Source organism: Poecilia reticulata, linkage group LG2, assembly GCF_000633615.1.
Source record: "Poecilia reticulata strain Guanapo linkage group LG2, Guppy_female_1.0+MT, whole genome shotgun sequence".
Lineage (NCBI taxonomy): Eukaryota > Metazoa > Chordata > Actinopteri > Cyprinodontiformes > Poeciliidae > Poecilia > Poecilia reticulata.
The window spans coordinates 33,738,168-33,754,450 of record NC_024332.1 but is presented as its reverse complement, the minus strand read 5'-3'; the positions used below and the strand labels follow the sequence as shown (position 1 = coordinate 33,754,450).

Sequence of the window (16,283 nt, the reverse complement as noted above, 5' to 3'; positions counted from 1 at the left end):
GTGGCGGATGGACCTGGAGAGCACGTGGGGCTCGTGTTAGCATTAGCCGCCTTCACGCCTGCTAGCTTGGTCCGGTCGTCCGGGGTATCATCCTCCGAGCCTTTGTCTTTTTTATTACCTTTTGGCTTCGTTGTCCTGTTCATAATGCGATGGCACACTACAAATATGCTGCGCAGAAGTTTAAATATTATTTAAGGTGAGATAATGGTGGAGTTGAGTCGGAGCTTCCTCAAAACACGTCTACTCCATATTGAGACCTAGGCCACGCCCCCCATTTCTGTTTTTTTGTTGTATTTTTTGTCAAAGAAATTTATAGAAAAGGTAWTATTTTCCTGCCACTTCACAATTATAAGCTACTTTGTGTTGGTATACAGCATAAAACTCCAATAAAATTATTATTATTTTCTTTTTGAAAAACCTCATTGGGTATAAATACTTTTATATGACACTGTAAACTGTATGCCTGTGCATTCTGATGTCACTTCTTGTTTGCTCATTACCAGTATGTACGAGTATTCACAGACACCAAACCTGAAGTCCTCTACGAGTTACTGACAAAACAGTGGAAACTTCCGCGTCCCAATGTGGTCATCTCAGTGACTGGAGGAGCCAATAACTTCTACCTGAAGTCCAACCTGAAGAAGGCTTTTCACAGAGGACTTATCAAAGTCGCTCAGACTACAGGTGAGTAGAAAAATAGAGATGTGATTAATATCAGTCAGAAACACACATAGTGATACTTCATCACCTGTAGGTGCGTGGATCATCACCGGCGGTACCAATGCTGGTGTGATGATGCATGTGGGACAGGCTGTGAGGGACTGTGCCCTCAATAACACTACGAAGCGGAAAATAGTGGCTATTGGAGTGGCACCATGGGGAGTAATTCACAACAAGGATAAATTAGTAAATGAAAACGTAAGTTGAACACTTGAGCTTCACATTATTTCTGTGAATAGATTTGTATGTTTCCTTCATACTTTTCATTGTGTTTGGCTGCAGGGTTGCTTCCCAGCTAATTATGCGATTGACACACAAGGTCAGGGTGATCTGGCCTGTCTTGATAACAATCATTCCCACTTCCTGCTGGTTGATGATGGGACCAGTGACAAAGACGCCTATGGTGCAGAGATCCCACTGCGCACGGAACTAGAGCAATACATCTCAGACCAAGCTCTTGGAACCAAAGGTTTAAAGGAGATTAATCTTCATTATCTAATAATAATAATATTTATTATTTTTATCATATTATTATGATAAAAATAACAACATATGTACAATTACAGAATGGCAGGAAAATTGCCATGTTTTGCATTGGTCATCTGTTGATGACCAATGCAACAGATTGGTCATCAATCTGTTGCATTGTTGATGACCAATGCAACAGGGATCCCTAATTATTAATAACTATAAATACTTGTTTTCATTATTTCATTATTATTTACCCTCCAGCGACTGCGATAAAAACCCTAGTGGTTTGTGTGGTGTTGGACGGAGGAGGAGGTACACTCAAAGTGAGTCAACAGATTCCTAAATCTTCTTTGAATCTTTGAGTTTCTAGTGAACTGAGCTCTCATCTTTGTCTCCTCTCAGACCATCTACAATGCTATTGAAAAGGGCACACCGTGCGTGATCCTGCAGGGCTCTGGGCGGATAGCAGATGTTATTGCTCAAGTGTCTGGACTCCCAACCAATAGTATCACCACCACTCTCATCAAGGAGCTGACTAAGAAGTATTTTGGAGAAGAGTACAAAAACTTCAAAGATCATGAAATCGAAGCATGGAAAAATATGGTTAGTGAAGTGATGATGGTCCAGTCCGTAATATGTGGTGGTACACTGTGGTGGTTTTGTTATGGGTCATACTGTTTGGTATTATTTGGGCTAAAAGCATATCACTATTGACCTCTTTGGTCAAATGGTTCTTATGCAATTGAATTTTCCTAATTGGCTGCAGAGGTATGTCTTGGTACAACTTTGTCCCTTCAGGTTTAAAATAACTATCTAACTAGCCCTGCCTTTGCGGGGTAACCCACGAATATGTGTCCCTCCATCACCCTGAGGCAAGAGGAGACACTGATAACAGGACGTTTTTCAGCAATAAGCATGGCATAAATTGTATGTAATCTACCAATTTTGAAGAAAATATTTGCTTTGACATTTAGGAAAAATAAATTATTTTACATCTCCTACTTGAAATTCAATTGAATGTACTGGATTAGGATTAGGCGTAGTAAATCATGTGATATGACACATTTCGATATATTTTTTTCTTTAAATGATGTGGTCTGAAAGTAAGTTTCCTGAAACAGCACTGTGGGTTTATACATTTATCTGCTCTGTTTCCAGATTCAGAAGATAGTCGAGAAGTCTGATTTGCTGACAATATTCAGAGCGAGGAAAGATGATCAGGGGGTTTTGGATGTGGCAATCCTTGATGCTCTTTTCAAAGGTAACTACTGTGAATTACAAATGTTTTTAAAATATTATGCTACAACTGCAGTCCACAGTGTATTTTATTGTTATTTGGAATGCAATTGAAACATGAATTTTATATTATATTTTCAAATATAAATCTGAAAAGTGTGGAACGTATTCTTATTTCACACAAATACCTCAAAATAAAACTCATCCAAAAGAAAAAGAAAAAGAAAAAGTCATCCAATTTTTAGAACCACATGTGTGGTGTTAATCAGAGAACATTAGAGATATATGTACCCTTTCACTCTTTCATCTTTTTCTGTACTTCTGAGCTCCTGCCCTTTCTAACTAAACTGTTTTTTTTCACAAGTAAAAGATTTAACTTGGTATCTTTACCCAAATTGGATGTTTTTTACTTTGAAACTGTGTCTCATTTCCTGTATCACACATGGGATTCTCTTCAAATTTCTGTGACACAAAGCTCAGACCAGAATAGACCCCATGCCTWTCTTGGTCAGAGAGTCGGAGATGCAGTAGCAAGGAATTGCTAGCGGTCTGTGAGGCCCCATTGATTTTAACGTGCTAGTTGTTTTTTTTACATTATCCAACCCGATTGTCCATCAGATCAGTTTCCAAAATGGATCTGCTGTATTTTGGACTTAATGCATATTGCTTAGGAGAAGCTCCATGCACTAAAACAGTGTGAGTCTACATCACTAAACCTTGTTAATGCTCATATTATGATTATTCCACTGTTTGAAATGCTTCGTCTCAAGTTTCCATTAATACATTTTCTTCTGTGTTTATATATCATCGGATAATTGTTCTGCTTACTGAGCTACTTGTGGAAATCTACACCAACTTTTGTTGATGAGATTTCTGTTTTTCTCGGCCAAAACTATTTTAGTACATTSTGTTCTTAAACTTGTTATTTGCCTTAAGTAAAAGCTGATAAGTGTGTGTTCTGTAGATATCCTGAAGACATTTAGCAGTAAGTGTGTATTCTAGCTTTCAAGACTGCTGAACCACAAGAAGATAATTCCTGGAAGAAGCATCTGGAGCTGGCTATCGCCTGGAACAGAGTCGATTCAGCTGAGACTAAGATTTTCACTGAGGAAAGGATGTGGAAGGTGAGTTTGTTTCAGAGCACTGTGGATTATAAAATCTTACTTAAATTTTTTTTGAAATGTGTGATTCAAGTAGTAGCACATAGAAACATTCACCCATCGACACTAGGTGGTGCTAGAACACCTGCTCTCTTTCCACTGGACAAAAAAGTGCCTCTCTTTTTTATTTCTGTTTTATTTACAGTATTTATATTTTCATTTTATTTCTGAATTTAAAAGCCTTTACTGGCTACCAGTGCCCCATAGTYGTGTAATGTTGACCCCTCCCCTCCACACACTCACCTAAACCTGCCCTTATGTGCTGACGCGTTCCTAGCCTGTTTGGCCCACTGCACTGGGCAAACCACCCAGTTATTAAGTTATTAAGTTTCAAAGTGTCATTATGAAATAAATCAGCCATGGGGAAAAATACCATTATGATTAAAACCTCAAACTTTGTAAAAAGGACAATTTAAATAAAAACTGCTGGAATGAATTAAAAATGATTCAACAATTGCTATCACAAAAAAAAATCACAGTTAAATAAGTTATTTTATCAAGCACAGTATTGAAAGAGAATGAAACATATTTCACAGTGATAAGCTTTTAAGATTACATATTTATTTGGTCTTGTAGATACTTCTTCCAACTGGTTGGTTTTCCATCAACCTAACAAGATTTTTTTTTCTTTGTTTCTTTCTTTAGTCCAGTGACCTCCACAGGTTCATGCGTTTAGCCCTGGTTTGCAATAAACCCGATTTTGTCAGTCTGCTCCTGGAGAACGGTGTGTGTCTGGAGGACTTTCTGCATAACAAAACCCTCCGTGAACTCTACAAAAACTTGCCAAACTGCTTTTTCTTGTACAAGCTGGTCAAGAAGATGAAATTTACCAGCAGCACCAGGAGGAAGGCACTGGATATGAAGGGTCTTGATCAAGCACGAAAAGAAATCTCCCTGAAACACGTCTCTAATGAAGTGCGCCACCTGCTGGGAAAATTCACAAAGCCCATCTATTCATCTTCCGAGGATGGAGACTATACTGTGAGGATACCATCTGTGAGTATGTTTTATTCTGAACTTTATTAAGTGGGTAGAAACAAAATCCTACAATTAGAAGCAATTGTTTTCCATGAAATGACTAAAATACAGGCATCTCTGTTGTTAATACCTGGTACAATATATTTCTACCACCTGATCTCCTKTAACATTTTAGTTAGTAATATTACTGCCTGGAATGCAAAATCCTGGGTCGTTTCTTATTTTCACAGTTTTTTTTACAGATTAAATTAGATGTAACGGTCAGGATGAATTTTTTTTTCTCATTTAATGTTTCACTCAAAAACTGCAAACTATAATCAAATAAAAAAACTAAACTAAACATGCAATCAGTTCTCATTCTGATTACCCAGAATAGCCTGCCATTAAGAGAAACATGGATGCCGAGTAAAATTGTGCTTCTTTGCGTAGTTTTCACAATGTYTAGGAAATGGCAGGRCTGGAACCCTCAAGTCAGTCTTGACCCACATACATAATAGTCATACAAGCCTCCTGAAATTTCAGTCTTTCATAGCTGGGGGCACAACATAGCTCTCCAGCATAAATCAGACAATTACAATCAGACAGCTARCTCTTGGTCAGATCGTCCTGTTAACATCACATAACACCAACTGCTTTCCATTGCACTATTTTTGGATTCATTGCTGAATGCTAGATTTTGTCTTTTTTTATTTCAAGTAAATTGTTGAATTTCACCTGCCTGCCTCCACCCTGCAATGTTTCCTGGGATTCATCATTTTATGACTGTGTCTTGTTACTCCAGGCGGCACAGCAAAGTGTACTTTCAGGTTGCTAGGTCTGGAGACTGAGATGGGTGTGGAAGAAGAAGATGTACATTTCCACTGGAAACAGAGTCATAAATTACAAAAAAAACAAAAACAGTTTAGTTAAAAAATACTTAAGTTGCAATTACAGGAATTTTTAGTTGTAAAAATGTATATATTCAAATTGGAAATGAAACAGCAAGAATAGCACACACCCCATCCCAGTGAAAGGGAAATAAACTATCCAGTTATGAAGATTCCCATCCAAACTTCAGCTACAAATCATTTGCACATAAATATTAACTTAGACACTCTTTACCTCCTATGCATGGGCCATCATGCGATTGATTCCAGTGTTCCCAGTTCAAAATGTCATTGTTTGTTTCTTTATTCATTATTTCGTCAACAGATTGTTTATTAGACTTTCATGAGATCTTTGACTCTGCAATGTTTTCCAGTTTTATAGAGTATATCTGACCAGTTAACCCAAAAATCCAATCCCTCACTTTTTTTTAAGGAAAATAAACCTGAAACTCAGAGGGACGATGAAGCCAAGAGGGAAGATGAAGCCAAGAGGATTGCAGGCAGAGACCTTTTCCTTTGGGCAGTTGTCCAGAACAACAAGGAGCTGTCTAAAATCGCCTGGGATCAGGTGATTAAAAACTCCTGCACATGTTTAAAGTGTCTTCAAAGTGGTTTATGTGTGTAACTGTATTTCTCTGTGTGCTCAGTGTGGAGACTGCATATCTGCTGCTCTGGCTGCCAGTAAGATCCTGAAGAAAATGGCTGAGGAGTCAATCGATGCAGACGAGCCTCAGGAAATGCTGGAGCTCGCCAGTCATTTTGAAGATCATGCRATTGGTATGAGACAGAGGTAAAGAGAACATTTACAGACTGAGGTGGAATTTACTGACCTGTATGTGTGTCCTCAGGTGTGTTCAGCAATTGCTACAAGAATGATGAGGAGCGCGCCCAGAAGCTGCTGGTTCGAATCTCAAGCCTTTGGGGCGAGACGACGTGTCTGAGGCTGGCGCTGGAGGCCGATAATAAAAAATTTGTGGCTGAGTTAGGTGTTCAGGTGAAGCAGATTTTTATGTAGATTTTATAATTCAGGACATATTAATTGTATGGACACTTCAAACAAAAGGAAGTTCCTTTTCTTTACATATAATAATCTAAAAGGCATTTGCATTTGAATGCAACCCACTGTATACAAATTCATTCTAATGACCCTAGATAAAATCCAGTCTAAATAATTTTCTTTGAGTCACCCWATTAGTAAACAGAGTMAACCTGTGTGTAATATGAACACTGGAAACGTATGGCAGAAGGTGTTCTTGTGAGACCAATGCTTAACCTTCTTGCCTATGTGCAAATTTGCATGTTTATAAACTAACACTGCACCTCAACCTGAATTTGTCATTCTGACATAGAAACACAGTGATAAAAATAATGGGGAGAAGGATAGAACATAATTCAGGGATATCTCTGAAAAAGTCCTGATTTTGGTGTGGAGGTTCTCCTGTAGAGACACTGAAAGAAAAAAACTTTTCTGTGCACAGGAAAGTTTAATTTTTCCTTCAATGTAAGGCCCCATACATCTACCAGTAAGACAACTTTGTATCTACATTCTTAAGAAATAGTTTGTGGCTATAATGTGAAACATCATGAACACAAACCCACAAAGTGGTGTTCAAAAGTCTTGTTATCCCTCATTTCTGTTTGCTTCMGTCTTTAAGATCATTTTAAGAGAGTCAAAGACAGCCTGACATCTTATTCCCATATATTATACAAACCTTTTRATAAGACTCTTGTTCTTTAGGATCTTCTTACTCAGATCTGGTGTGGTGAGCTTTCAGTCAACAATCCTGTGTGGAGGGTGCTGCTCTGCATGGTCTTCTTCCCTCTGATCTACACCACGTTTCTGGTTTTCAGGTGAGATATTACTGGGAGTGATTGTGTAAATGAAAACTGTGGAAGTTGTAAAGCATTACATTTCCACATTTTCCACATTCAGACCTGTTTTTCCTTTTTAGACGCGATGAAGACCTGCAGAGAGAAATCGAGCAGAAAGAGGAGATAAAAATGACTGTGGAGGAAGAGACACACAGCACTTTGAACAATAATTCGGATTTCTCGTGAGAGGACAATCTCTGATTGATTCAATTAAAGACCTATTCAACATCTGCTGTCAAATTTTGTACAACACTGAGTTGCAACAATTCTTGATCAAATGAGAATTACGTTGATGTTGATGTTTCTGCCCATAGTAAGCAGAGTGTGAAATATCCGAACTGCTGGTCCAGACTGGAAGGACTGTACTGCGCTCCTCAGGTCAAGTTTTATGGAAACATTGTCTCGTACTTCGCCTTCCTGTTCCTGTTTGCTTACGTCCTGATGGTCGACTTCCAGAGAACTCCATCTATAGCAGAGCTGGTGCTCTACATCTGGTTGTTCACTCTKGTGTGTGAGGAGATCAGACAGGTGAGAAACTGCAAATATAATGRGCACTGTTTGGGGAATTATCCTTTCTCCAGCTAGGTTCTTAATGTATGAAGTTGAAGAAGAGTCATTGAGTCATGAATTCCATTTCTTRATACCAAAATCTCATCCTGAAAATAACAACTTTGAATACTTTTATTCAGCAAGAACAATCAATGACAGTCACTTTAAAATAAATGAGTCTGATGCATTTCTGTGAAAAGGTACAATGGTGGCTTTTGATATGGGCCACATGGGAAGTTGCCCAGGGCGGCATTAAAAAATTATGCAAACGAGCCAACCCATGAAAAATAATCTATTTATTCTTTAGTTTTGCTCTCAGGTTTTGCCCTGGTGTATCATATGAATGGTGGTTTGGCTGACTTTTCCTTCTCAATCCCTCCCCCACACCCTGCGCGTGAGCTAAGCGTTGCTTGTTTATTTATTTTAAATAGTTGTTTTTTTTACACACCAGTAACGGTGATAGCAAAGACGGTTGTCTAGTTGGTTTCTAGTTGGACTGGGCACAAAGCAGAGATCATGCACTAATCATATTGTCTACAACACTGTGCGTTGGCTTCCTCACACRCTCTTACAGTGTCTGGTCTGTACTTCTGAAATTTTACAACTCGGCGCAGATTGCATGCTCCGTGATTCACAAGTAAACTTTTAAAGTGTAAGTTTATTACACTCATTAACTCAGTGGTTCCCAAAGATTTTCTTCTGGGCCCCCCTGTGAATTACAATAATGCCCCCCCCACCCCCAAAGAAAAAAAAAATCAACTGGGCACACACGCCATTCAACCAGACATAAACCTATACACATATTTTGGTTTCAAACTCTACTGAAGTTTATTCACACTGCAGGTTGCAACAAGACAAACTAAAAACCGTCTTTACAGTGAAACACTTTTGTGTAACTGTTTTTTTTTTTAGTTCTATACTGTAGAAGAGCATTCTTTGCTGTCAGTGTTATTTCAAACATATTTTTTTCTATTTGTAACAATATTGCCCTTTGCTATCATCAATACATTAAAAAAAAGCCTCTGTGCAAAATGGGGTTTAAACATGAACAGCTCCCTGAGTTTTTTTTCTTCTTTTTCTTTTTCTTATTCATCGCACACCCCCTGCAATGGCAGTGCCCTTCCCCCACCCCACTAAGGGGGCTCACCCCACACTTTGGGAACCACTGCACATAGGCCTGTCGCGATAAACGATAAATCAATTAATCGCACGATAAATTAAACCTATCGACCTMATTTTAATTATCGGCTTTATCAGAACGTCCTGCCTTTTTTCTTTCTGTTGATGACGCTGATGGAAAAAAGGCTCAGCTCCGATGCTCTGCACTKACCCTCCCTCCCTCATTTCCTTAGTGTAATGTCCAGCGCACACTACAGGAGTTGTCGGCCGATTGTCAGCGTATTTTCTAAACCTGAGACACATTAGCAGAAGAAATCCTAGGTATAATGGTTCGATCGGGTTCGTCGTGTGGTGTCCAGCCACATGGGCACAAAATAATGGCTACAAGTCCAGTTAACTAATTTTAATATCAGGCATTAATCAATGCTTTACTTGAATCTACCTGTTATTGCATGTGGCTAGAGTCCGCGTAAAGTCCTGACTTAATGAAAATCAATATAACTTATTTATGTCACTTTAACGAAAACAGCTGAAAATTTACAGGATTTATCATCTGCGGTAGCAATTTGGCTCCAACTCCTCTCCTTGTCATTTCTATATTCTTTGCACGAAATGTTGAATAAATATTAATGTTGTTTCTACATATCATCTCCAATGTCCGATGGATTCCGGGTCGCGCCGTGTCAGCTGTTTGGGATTCCCCTCCGTAATTTCCCTTCGGAAAGCACGGAGAAAATCCGCGCTTTCTGATTGGCTACCTGTCACATTCAGCGTTAAGCTCCCAGTCGGGGAAAACCCCTGATTTAGATCGGAGCGGCCACGATCTACACACCACACACTGCAGGATTGAACGGTTACGAAATCACCAGCGACAAATGAACGGCCAACGATCTAAGATTGTCGTAAGGGGAAAATAGGGACAAAAAATCGTGTAGTGTGAACTACTGCATTAGGTAGTCGAGTGTGCCCATCTTCTCTATCTAAATTTAGTGATTACTGAAGGACAATATAGTATACAGACTTCATAATCTGCACTCTTTTGGTTGAATGCAGTATTTATTTCCACTTTGGCTTTATGTTGTTTAGTTTTTATTCAAGTATGTTTTTTGTTAATGGAGACTGGGAAACCTTGTTTTTGGTTGTTTTGTTTATTTAGTTTCAGTTCCAGTGTTATGTGTTCTTTTGAAAATAAAGTTTATCTATCTATGGCAGGAAATCGCATGCATTATTAGTCATTTCCATTTGTTAAAAGGTCTTGAAACAATATTATCGTTTATCGCAATAATTTTTTAGACAATTAATCGTCCAGCAAAATTTGTTATCGTGACAGGCCTAACTGCATAACATAAGCATAAAAAATGTACAAAATTATAGCATGCAAATGAACAACAGCTTAAAAAGTACTCAGACCTACCAACATTAACTAGGTGGGTTGATTTAATGAGTGAGCTGTTAGTGACTCAGAGATAAAACTTGAGAACTACTTACATTGGTCAATAACACACATTTTAAAACTGGTTTGAGGCAGCCATACCAGTAGGGGGTGCCTCTTAACCACATATGTAAAACTGAAGATATCTAACTTGGGGAAAAAATGTATTACATTATCTCAAACAAAACTGCAAATAAACTTGGGGATGCTGATAATAGTCACATTTATGTTGAAGCTTTTGTAAGAATTATGCTGAAACAKAGACACTTATAAAAACTGGACCTCAACTGCTGTACTGCAGTGTACAGCAGTTGAAGAAAGGTTTGGTATGACCTTTAATATGTCCACATGTGTGAATCCAGTTAGTTCAGATGTGTCAGTTAACCTATCAGACGTTTGTGGAGGGAATCCCAAAAGATTTAACCCAAGGCAGAGATTCTGAAAGACAGATATTTTTGATACTGACAAAATATATATAAACTTTTGAATTCTAGGTAAAGTTACAAAAAGAAATCTCTAAAAAATGATCTTGTTAATTTTCTGGCATTTAGGGCATATAAATAATATGGGTAATTCTAATTGACCTAAAATAAGAAAGGTTTGGTAAGATTTAACTTCAGACAGTGAGAAAAAAGGTGTATGTGTCTTTTTATTTGATGTGTGTACATACCTGGTATTTGTTACTTTTAACTAAATTCTAATGTTCAACCTCTGGAGGTTAGCGATCAAATTTAACCTTATTCAAAATAAATATCTGATGACAATAAAAGTCTGACATGTCAGTTTGAATCTCTGTTTTCTCTCCCAGCTGTTTTATGATCCTGATCATTTTGGGTTTTGTGAGAAAGCCAAGGTGTACATTCAAGAGCTGTGGAACATTTTGGATGTCATCTCCATCCTGGGGTTCTGTCTAGGACTTGCATTCAGGTACTTTCTCCGTCTCTCAGAGAGACATGGAAAGTCTTTCAAGCCACTCAGTAATCTGTGACTCACCAACTTATTATTATTATTATTATTTTTATTTTTTTTTTACTTCAGGCTGACAACCAAGTTGTTCTACCCAGGTAAAATCATCCTGTGCATCGACTATGTGGTCTTCTGCCTCCGCCTCATGGCAATCTTCACTATCAATCGCACGTTGGGACCTAAAATCATCATAGTTCGGAAGATGGTGAGGAGTTTGTATAAATGAAAATGAACCTAATAAAATGTGGGAACAATTAGAACAATACACAACATGATATTTATGTTGCTGTAGTCCTTCGGCTTGTCTTTGGAGACATTTTTTTCAACAGAGTACTCGGTCTTTAAAAATATTAGTGTTTTCCAGTGTCTCCCTTTCCAGACTTTATTCTGCATCTGATTTTCTAAAAACAGAACTTGTATGAATTATTTATTGTTATTAAGATGGTGATATTTGCCTGCAGTTAATTATTTTTCTGTCTTTTTGCCCTCTAATGTAATTTTGTGCTGCAGATGAGGGATTTGTTCTTCTTCATGTTTCTCCTGAGCATCTGGGTCGTGGCGTACGGTGTTGCCAAACAAGGCATCCTCATAGATAATGACAATCGACTGGACTGGATCATGCGTGGGGCTGTTTACGAGCCGTATCTCACTATATTTGGAAGTTTCCCTGACAATGTTGACAGTGAGTGGAGAAGTGCACTGTGTAGTTTTACTACTTGAGGAGAAATCAGAATCTCTCTGTAGGTGATGCCAGTTTTCTTGGTGATGCTGCATGTTCTAGTTTCAGTGTTTTGTCTCCTGCAGATGCTAAGTTTGATATAAATTCATGCAGCATGAATGGTACGGATCCCCTGAAGCCCAAATGTCCTGAGCTGAACAAAAACCAAATGCCGGAGTTCCCTGAGTGGCTCACCATCATCATGCTCTGTGTTTACTTGCTGTTTGCCAACATTTTGCTCATCAACCTCCTCATAGCCATCTTTAAGTGAGTCCTTACCACCACACCATCTGTCAGCTTTGGTTTTCAATATAATGAATCTGTTAATCTTTCACCTGTACAGCTACACGTTTGAGGAGGTTCATGACAACACGGATAGGATCTGGAAGTTTCAAAGATATCAGCTGATCAAAGAGTACTATAGCCGCCCAGCCCCCCCACCTCCTTTCATCATCCTCAGTCATCTCTGCCTCTTCATCAGAAAATTGGTGCAGTGGAACTCTTCAGCCATAGAGACTGAGTTCAGTAAGGCCCTAATCCCTGATTTCTAGATGTGGAATATTAACAAGAGGTGATCTCAGATCCACTGCTTCTGATGATTGTCTCCATTTGTATGGTGCAAAATGTTCATACCACTTTTATATTTTTATATTTACTGCCAATTCCTCATTTAGCTAATTAAAATTTCTCTTTAGGAATTGAAATTATTTTTGTCCAGCCTACCTGACATGAGTAATTAGTAATTATCTAGATAGTAGTAGATATGATGTCACACTCTGTGTGAAAGAACAGTTGCTGAAAAACAGGGTTTTATAAGTTTAAACCAACAATAAAATTATTAAAAGTTTATTTATCATATTGTTACAAAAAGCAGCAAACTTTGAGTCTTCTTCAGACAAAAATAACTAAAAACATCGAAGAATTTTGTTGTCAGAATTTTAGTTATGAAGTGTTCATTAATAATAAAAAAACATGAGAGTTTCTGACTGGCTGTTTCAATCTGAATGTAAGTCGATTCCAGTAATCGGATGATTTTCAGATTCCTTATCTCTAGACTTGTTGAAGTTCTTTCTAAAATTCTTCAATTTCTGGCTGCCTTTTTTTTTTCACCTGTTTTCCATCCAAATAACACCTGAGAAGTATGTAAAGGACAAAAACAATTGTCCTTCACAATTAGTCAGGACTAAAAAAATACAGAAAAGCTAATTAACAGTATTTGAAAGTCTGAAAAAAGCAGTCACAGACTTGATTCAGAACCACACTTTGTCTAATCATACACTAGATAGCTAAGTTTTCAGCTGAAAGCTCTATATATCACCATTTATTTGTTAGAAAACATCCCTAAAAACTGTTGATCAAGATATTCTGGCTCTTTGGAAGGAAAGAGCCAGACAGAAACAAATGTGAAAATGATGGTGATGCAAATCATGCCCCACTCCTTTTTATCTGTTTTTTCAGCAAAGGATTTTAGAGGAATAGAGGAAGAGGAGCTGTTGTCCTGGGAAGCCTTGATGAGGGACACATATATGCTATCTGAATGGCAGGCGAAGAGCCAGAGCATGGAGGGGCGCATCCAGGATTCATCCCAAAAGTACAATCCTGCAGAAAGTTCTCTCTCTTCTAGCCAAATCCAGGCTATTGGATGGCTAAATACCTCTAAATGTGCTTCTGAATGAAAGCCAAGCAGAATATTTGCTTAAATTACATGAAGGAAGGGTTTCATATTGTAAATGATTGTCTGTGTTTTTTATTGATTTTTTTTTTCAAAACCTGTGCTGCATTTTATGATTCTGTGGCCCAGACTTTAAAACACCCTATTATTTGAGTTAAACTTAATTTGAACTTAAAATCCAGTGTTTTTGTATTCATGGTAAATGAAACTCATCTGTCATGAAAAATGACTTCAATTTATAATCTTTGCTTATTCTATGTGAATAATGGGTTTTGTTGCATAAACCAAGTAAACAATGTGATTTGTTTAATATAAAATATGAGAAAAGCATGTTATTAGACCGGTTGCAGCTCATCCAAGTCTCACTCACTCATCTCATTTTGTTTGATTTCTTAGGGTTACCACCTTAACTGAACGGCTGGAGAAACTAGAAGAACAGGTTATGAACTGATTTAATGACTCCTTTAATGTTGGATCTATATCACTGTATAAATATTTTTTCCATCGTTCTTCAGCACTGTCTTTGCAGCTGGTTAAATTACTGCTTGCTTTGTGTGTTCAGTCAAACAAAGCACTGGAGTGTATAAAGGAGAGTATGGAGGACATTAAGAAATCTCAGGGTGATCCTGCAAAAGAAACTGTCAGGTGAGATGCATTCAGTCTTTGTTACCAGACTTTAAATACAGACCATGGCACTAGGCCATAAATGTGTTGGTCTTTTGAGTAATTAAGAGCCATAGATGTACAAATTTGTATTAGAAATGGTTTTCTGTGCCTTTTTAAAATAATTTGTGTCACATTATAGGGTTCTGTGACCCAGACTTATCATTGCTTGAGTTAAACTCTATTTGAAGTTTAGACCCAGTATTTTCCTATTTATGATCAATCAAACTCATCTATCATGAAAAATGTTTTCAATTTATAATATTTGCTTATTCTGTGAATAATGTGTTTTGTGGAATAAACTGTGAGTAAGTGACATGATTTGCTTAATATAGACCTTGGAAAAAAGTTCAGTTTTTAGGTCAGTTGCAGCTAAACTAAATCTCAGTCACTCATGTTACTTTTGTTTGTTTAAGAGTTGCCACCTTAAGTGAACAGCAGAAGATGGAAGAGAAAACGCAATTCCAAGCACTACTGAATAGAATGGAGAAGCTGGAGGGACAGGTTATTAACTGATTTAATCAATCTTTTATGTCGGATTAAATTATGTATAAATGATGTTTTATTTCCACCCTTTTTTGCTTTGTGTCACCCAGGTCACCAATACACTGCAAAGGAGAACTGATTTAATCAATCTTTACTGTTGAATCTATATCACTGTATAAATGATGATTTATTTCTACCTTTCTTCATCACCATCTTTGCAGCTGGTTAAATTGCTGGTTCCTCTGTGTCTTCAGGTCACCAGTGCACTGCAGAGGATTGAGGACAGTCTGAAATCTCTGGGTACTCCTGCAAAAGAAACTCAGCCACAGAGTACTGTCGAGTGAGATGAACTCAGTCGTTGTTACCATGTCTACTTTAAATATGGATCCTGGCACTAGGCCATAAATGGGTTGGTCTTCTGATTAAGACAGAAGTACGCTCTGCGTTTTTTATCTCCTTGCAGCTCTGAAAAAGTACAAAACTACCGTTTCTTGCTGCAGGTTTCTTGATTTTTCTATTAAATCAATTTGTATTTCTTACTTTTTGGACGAAATGTGCTTGGATGCTAAATTAATTGAGTCTTAGTTAAATACATGGTGATATAAGTTACGGGTAATGTGGGTTTGAAGGCTAGAAATAGATATTGACTTATCTGCTTTTCTCTCTTTCAGTGTTGAAGTAATGAGGATGTTTAATAATCAACATGTTAAATTTTTTATTTGTAGGGTCAGACTAGCTAATCAATCGATATTGAGTGAAAATGCAATGATTGCTCAACCTGTAGTTAAAAAACATGAATCTGTGTTGGTTTAAAATGATGTATGAGTTTACAGTTACACTGTCTTAGTTACACTCTGACCTTGGGAAGGAATAAGGAGCTTCCTCAAGGAGTATAAGAGCAAACTCAAGCAGGAAAGCCCTATTGGGTGTAATGAGGAGAAGACAGTGTCCACAGAGAGGGACAAAGGTTTCCATAGCAACCAGGCATCATCACCTTTGGAGGCTGGACAGAAGGGATGGACAGTGCGCTAAAATCTTCCCAATCCAGAATTATGCAGCAATATCTGTTCAGAATGAGATAAAAAAAAAGAAGGATCAGCTGCAGTGGAAAGTTTGTAATACTTCAGGAAGATCTCAGGAAAACATCAAGACAGAATCGTCAGACAGGAGAGGAACGTTTCCCCACTGGCATCCTTTGCATATGGGATCCCACCACAGTTCTTCTGACTTCTAAAGCTGTTGCTCCATCGAGTCAAGGAAGATCATTCATGCGCGAGTGAAGGCTATACTGAAGCTGTTGCTACATCAAGTCAAAAAAAACTTAGTCCTCAACAACCCAGAGGTGAAGATAACATTGAGTTTTAGAGATCATAGC

General features: G+C 37.9%; 1 protein-coding gene across 2 annotated transcripts in view; it reads left to right on the top strand.

The window, feature by feature from the left end:
• The window catches only part of LOC103461649 (transient receptor potential cation channel subfamily M member 2-like), a 25,589-nt gene extending 10,142 nt beyond the window's left edge, over positions 1 to 15,447 (top strand). For both annotated transcript variants that reach the window (XM_008403933.2, XM_008403935.2), the window contains 24 exons: positions 504 to 684; positions 755 to 918; positions 1,003 to 1,189; positions 1,453 to 1,514; positions 1,594 to 1,794; positions 2,350 to 2,452; positions 3,430 to 3,551; positions 4,233 to 4,583; positions 5,865 to 5,999; positions 6,079 to 6,208; positions 6,280 to 6,425; positions 7,170 to 7,282; positions 7,384 to 7,485; positions 7,618 to 7,831; positions 11,212 to 11,330; positions 11,442 to 11,574; positions 11,880 to 12,051; positions 12,174 to 12,354; positions 12,431 to 12,612; positions 13,546 to 13,678; positions 14,156 to 14,198; positions 14,322 to 14,404; positions 14,839 to 14,926; positions 15,163 to 15,447. In XM_008403933.2, coding sequence (XP_008402155.1) covers positions 504 to 684; positions 755 to 918; positions 1,003 to 1,189; positions 1,453 to 1,514; positions 1,594 to 1,794; positions 2,350 to 2,452; positions 3,430 to 3,551; positions 4,233 to 4,583; positions 5,865 to 5,999; positions 6,079 to 6,208; positions 6,280 to 6,425; positions 7,170 to 7,282; positions 7,384 to 7,485; positions 7,618 to 7,831; positions 11,212 to 11,330; positions 11,442 to 11,574; positions 11,880 to 12,051; positions 12,174 to 12,354; positions 12,431 to 12,612; positions 13,546 to 13,678; positions 14,156 to 14,198; positions 14,322 to 14,404; positions 14,839 to 14,926; positions 15,163 to 15,252 — 3,435 coding nt within the window. In that variant the 3' untranslated portion in view covers positions 15,253 to 15,447. The remainder of the gene's footprint in view (positions 1 to 503; positions 685 to 754; positions 919 to 1,002; positions 1,190 to 1,452; positions 1,515 to 1,593; positions 1,795 to 2,349; positions 2,453 to 3,429; positions 3,552 to 4,232; positions 4,584 to 5,864; positions 6,000 to 6,078; positions 6,209 to 6,279; positions 6,426 to 7,169; positions 7,283 to 7,383; positions 7,486 to 7,617; positions 7,832 to 11,211; positions 11,331 to 11,441; positions 11,575 to 11,879; positions 12,052 to 12,173; positions 12,355 to 12,430; positions 12,613 to 13,545; positions 13,679 to 14,155; positions 14,199 to 14,321; positions 14,405 to 14,838; positions 14,927 to 15,162) is intronic.
• The last annotated feature ends 836 nt before the right edge of the window (positions 15,448 to 16,283 follow it).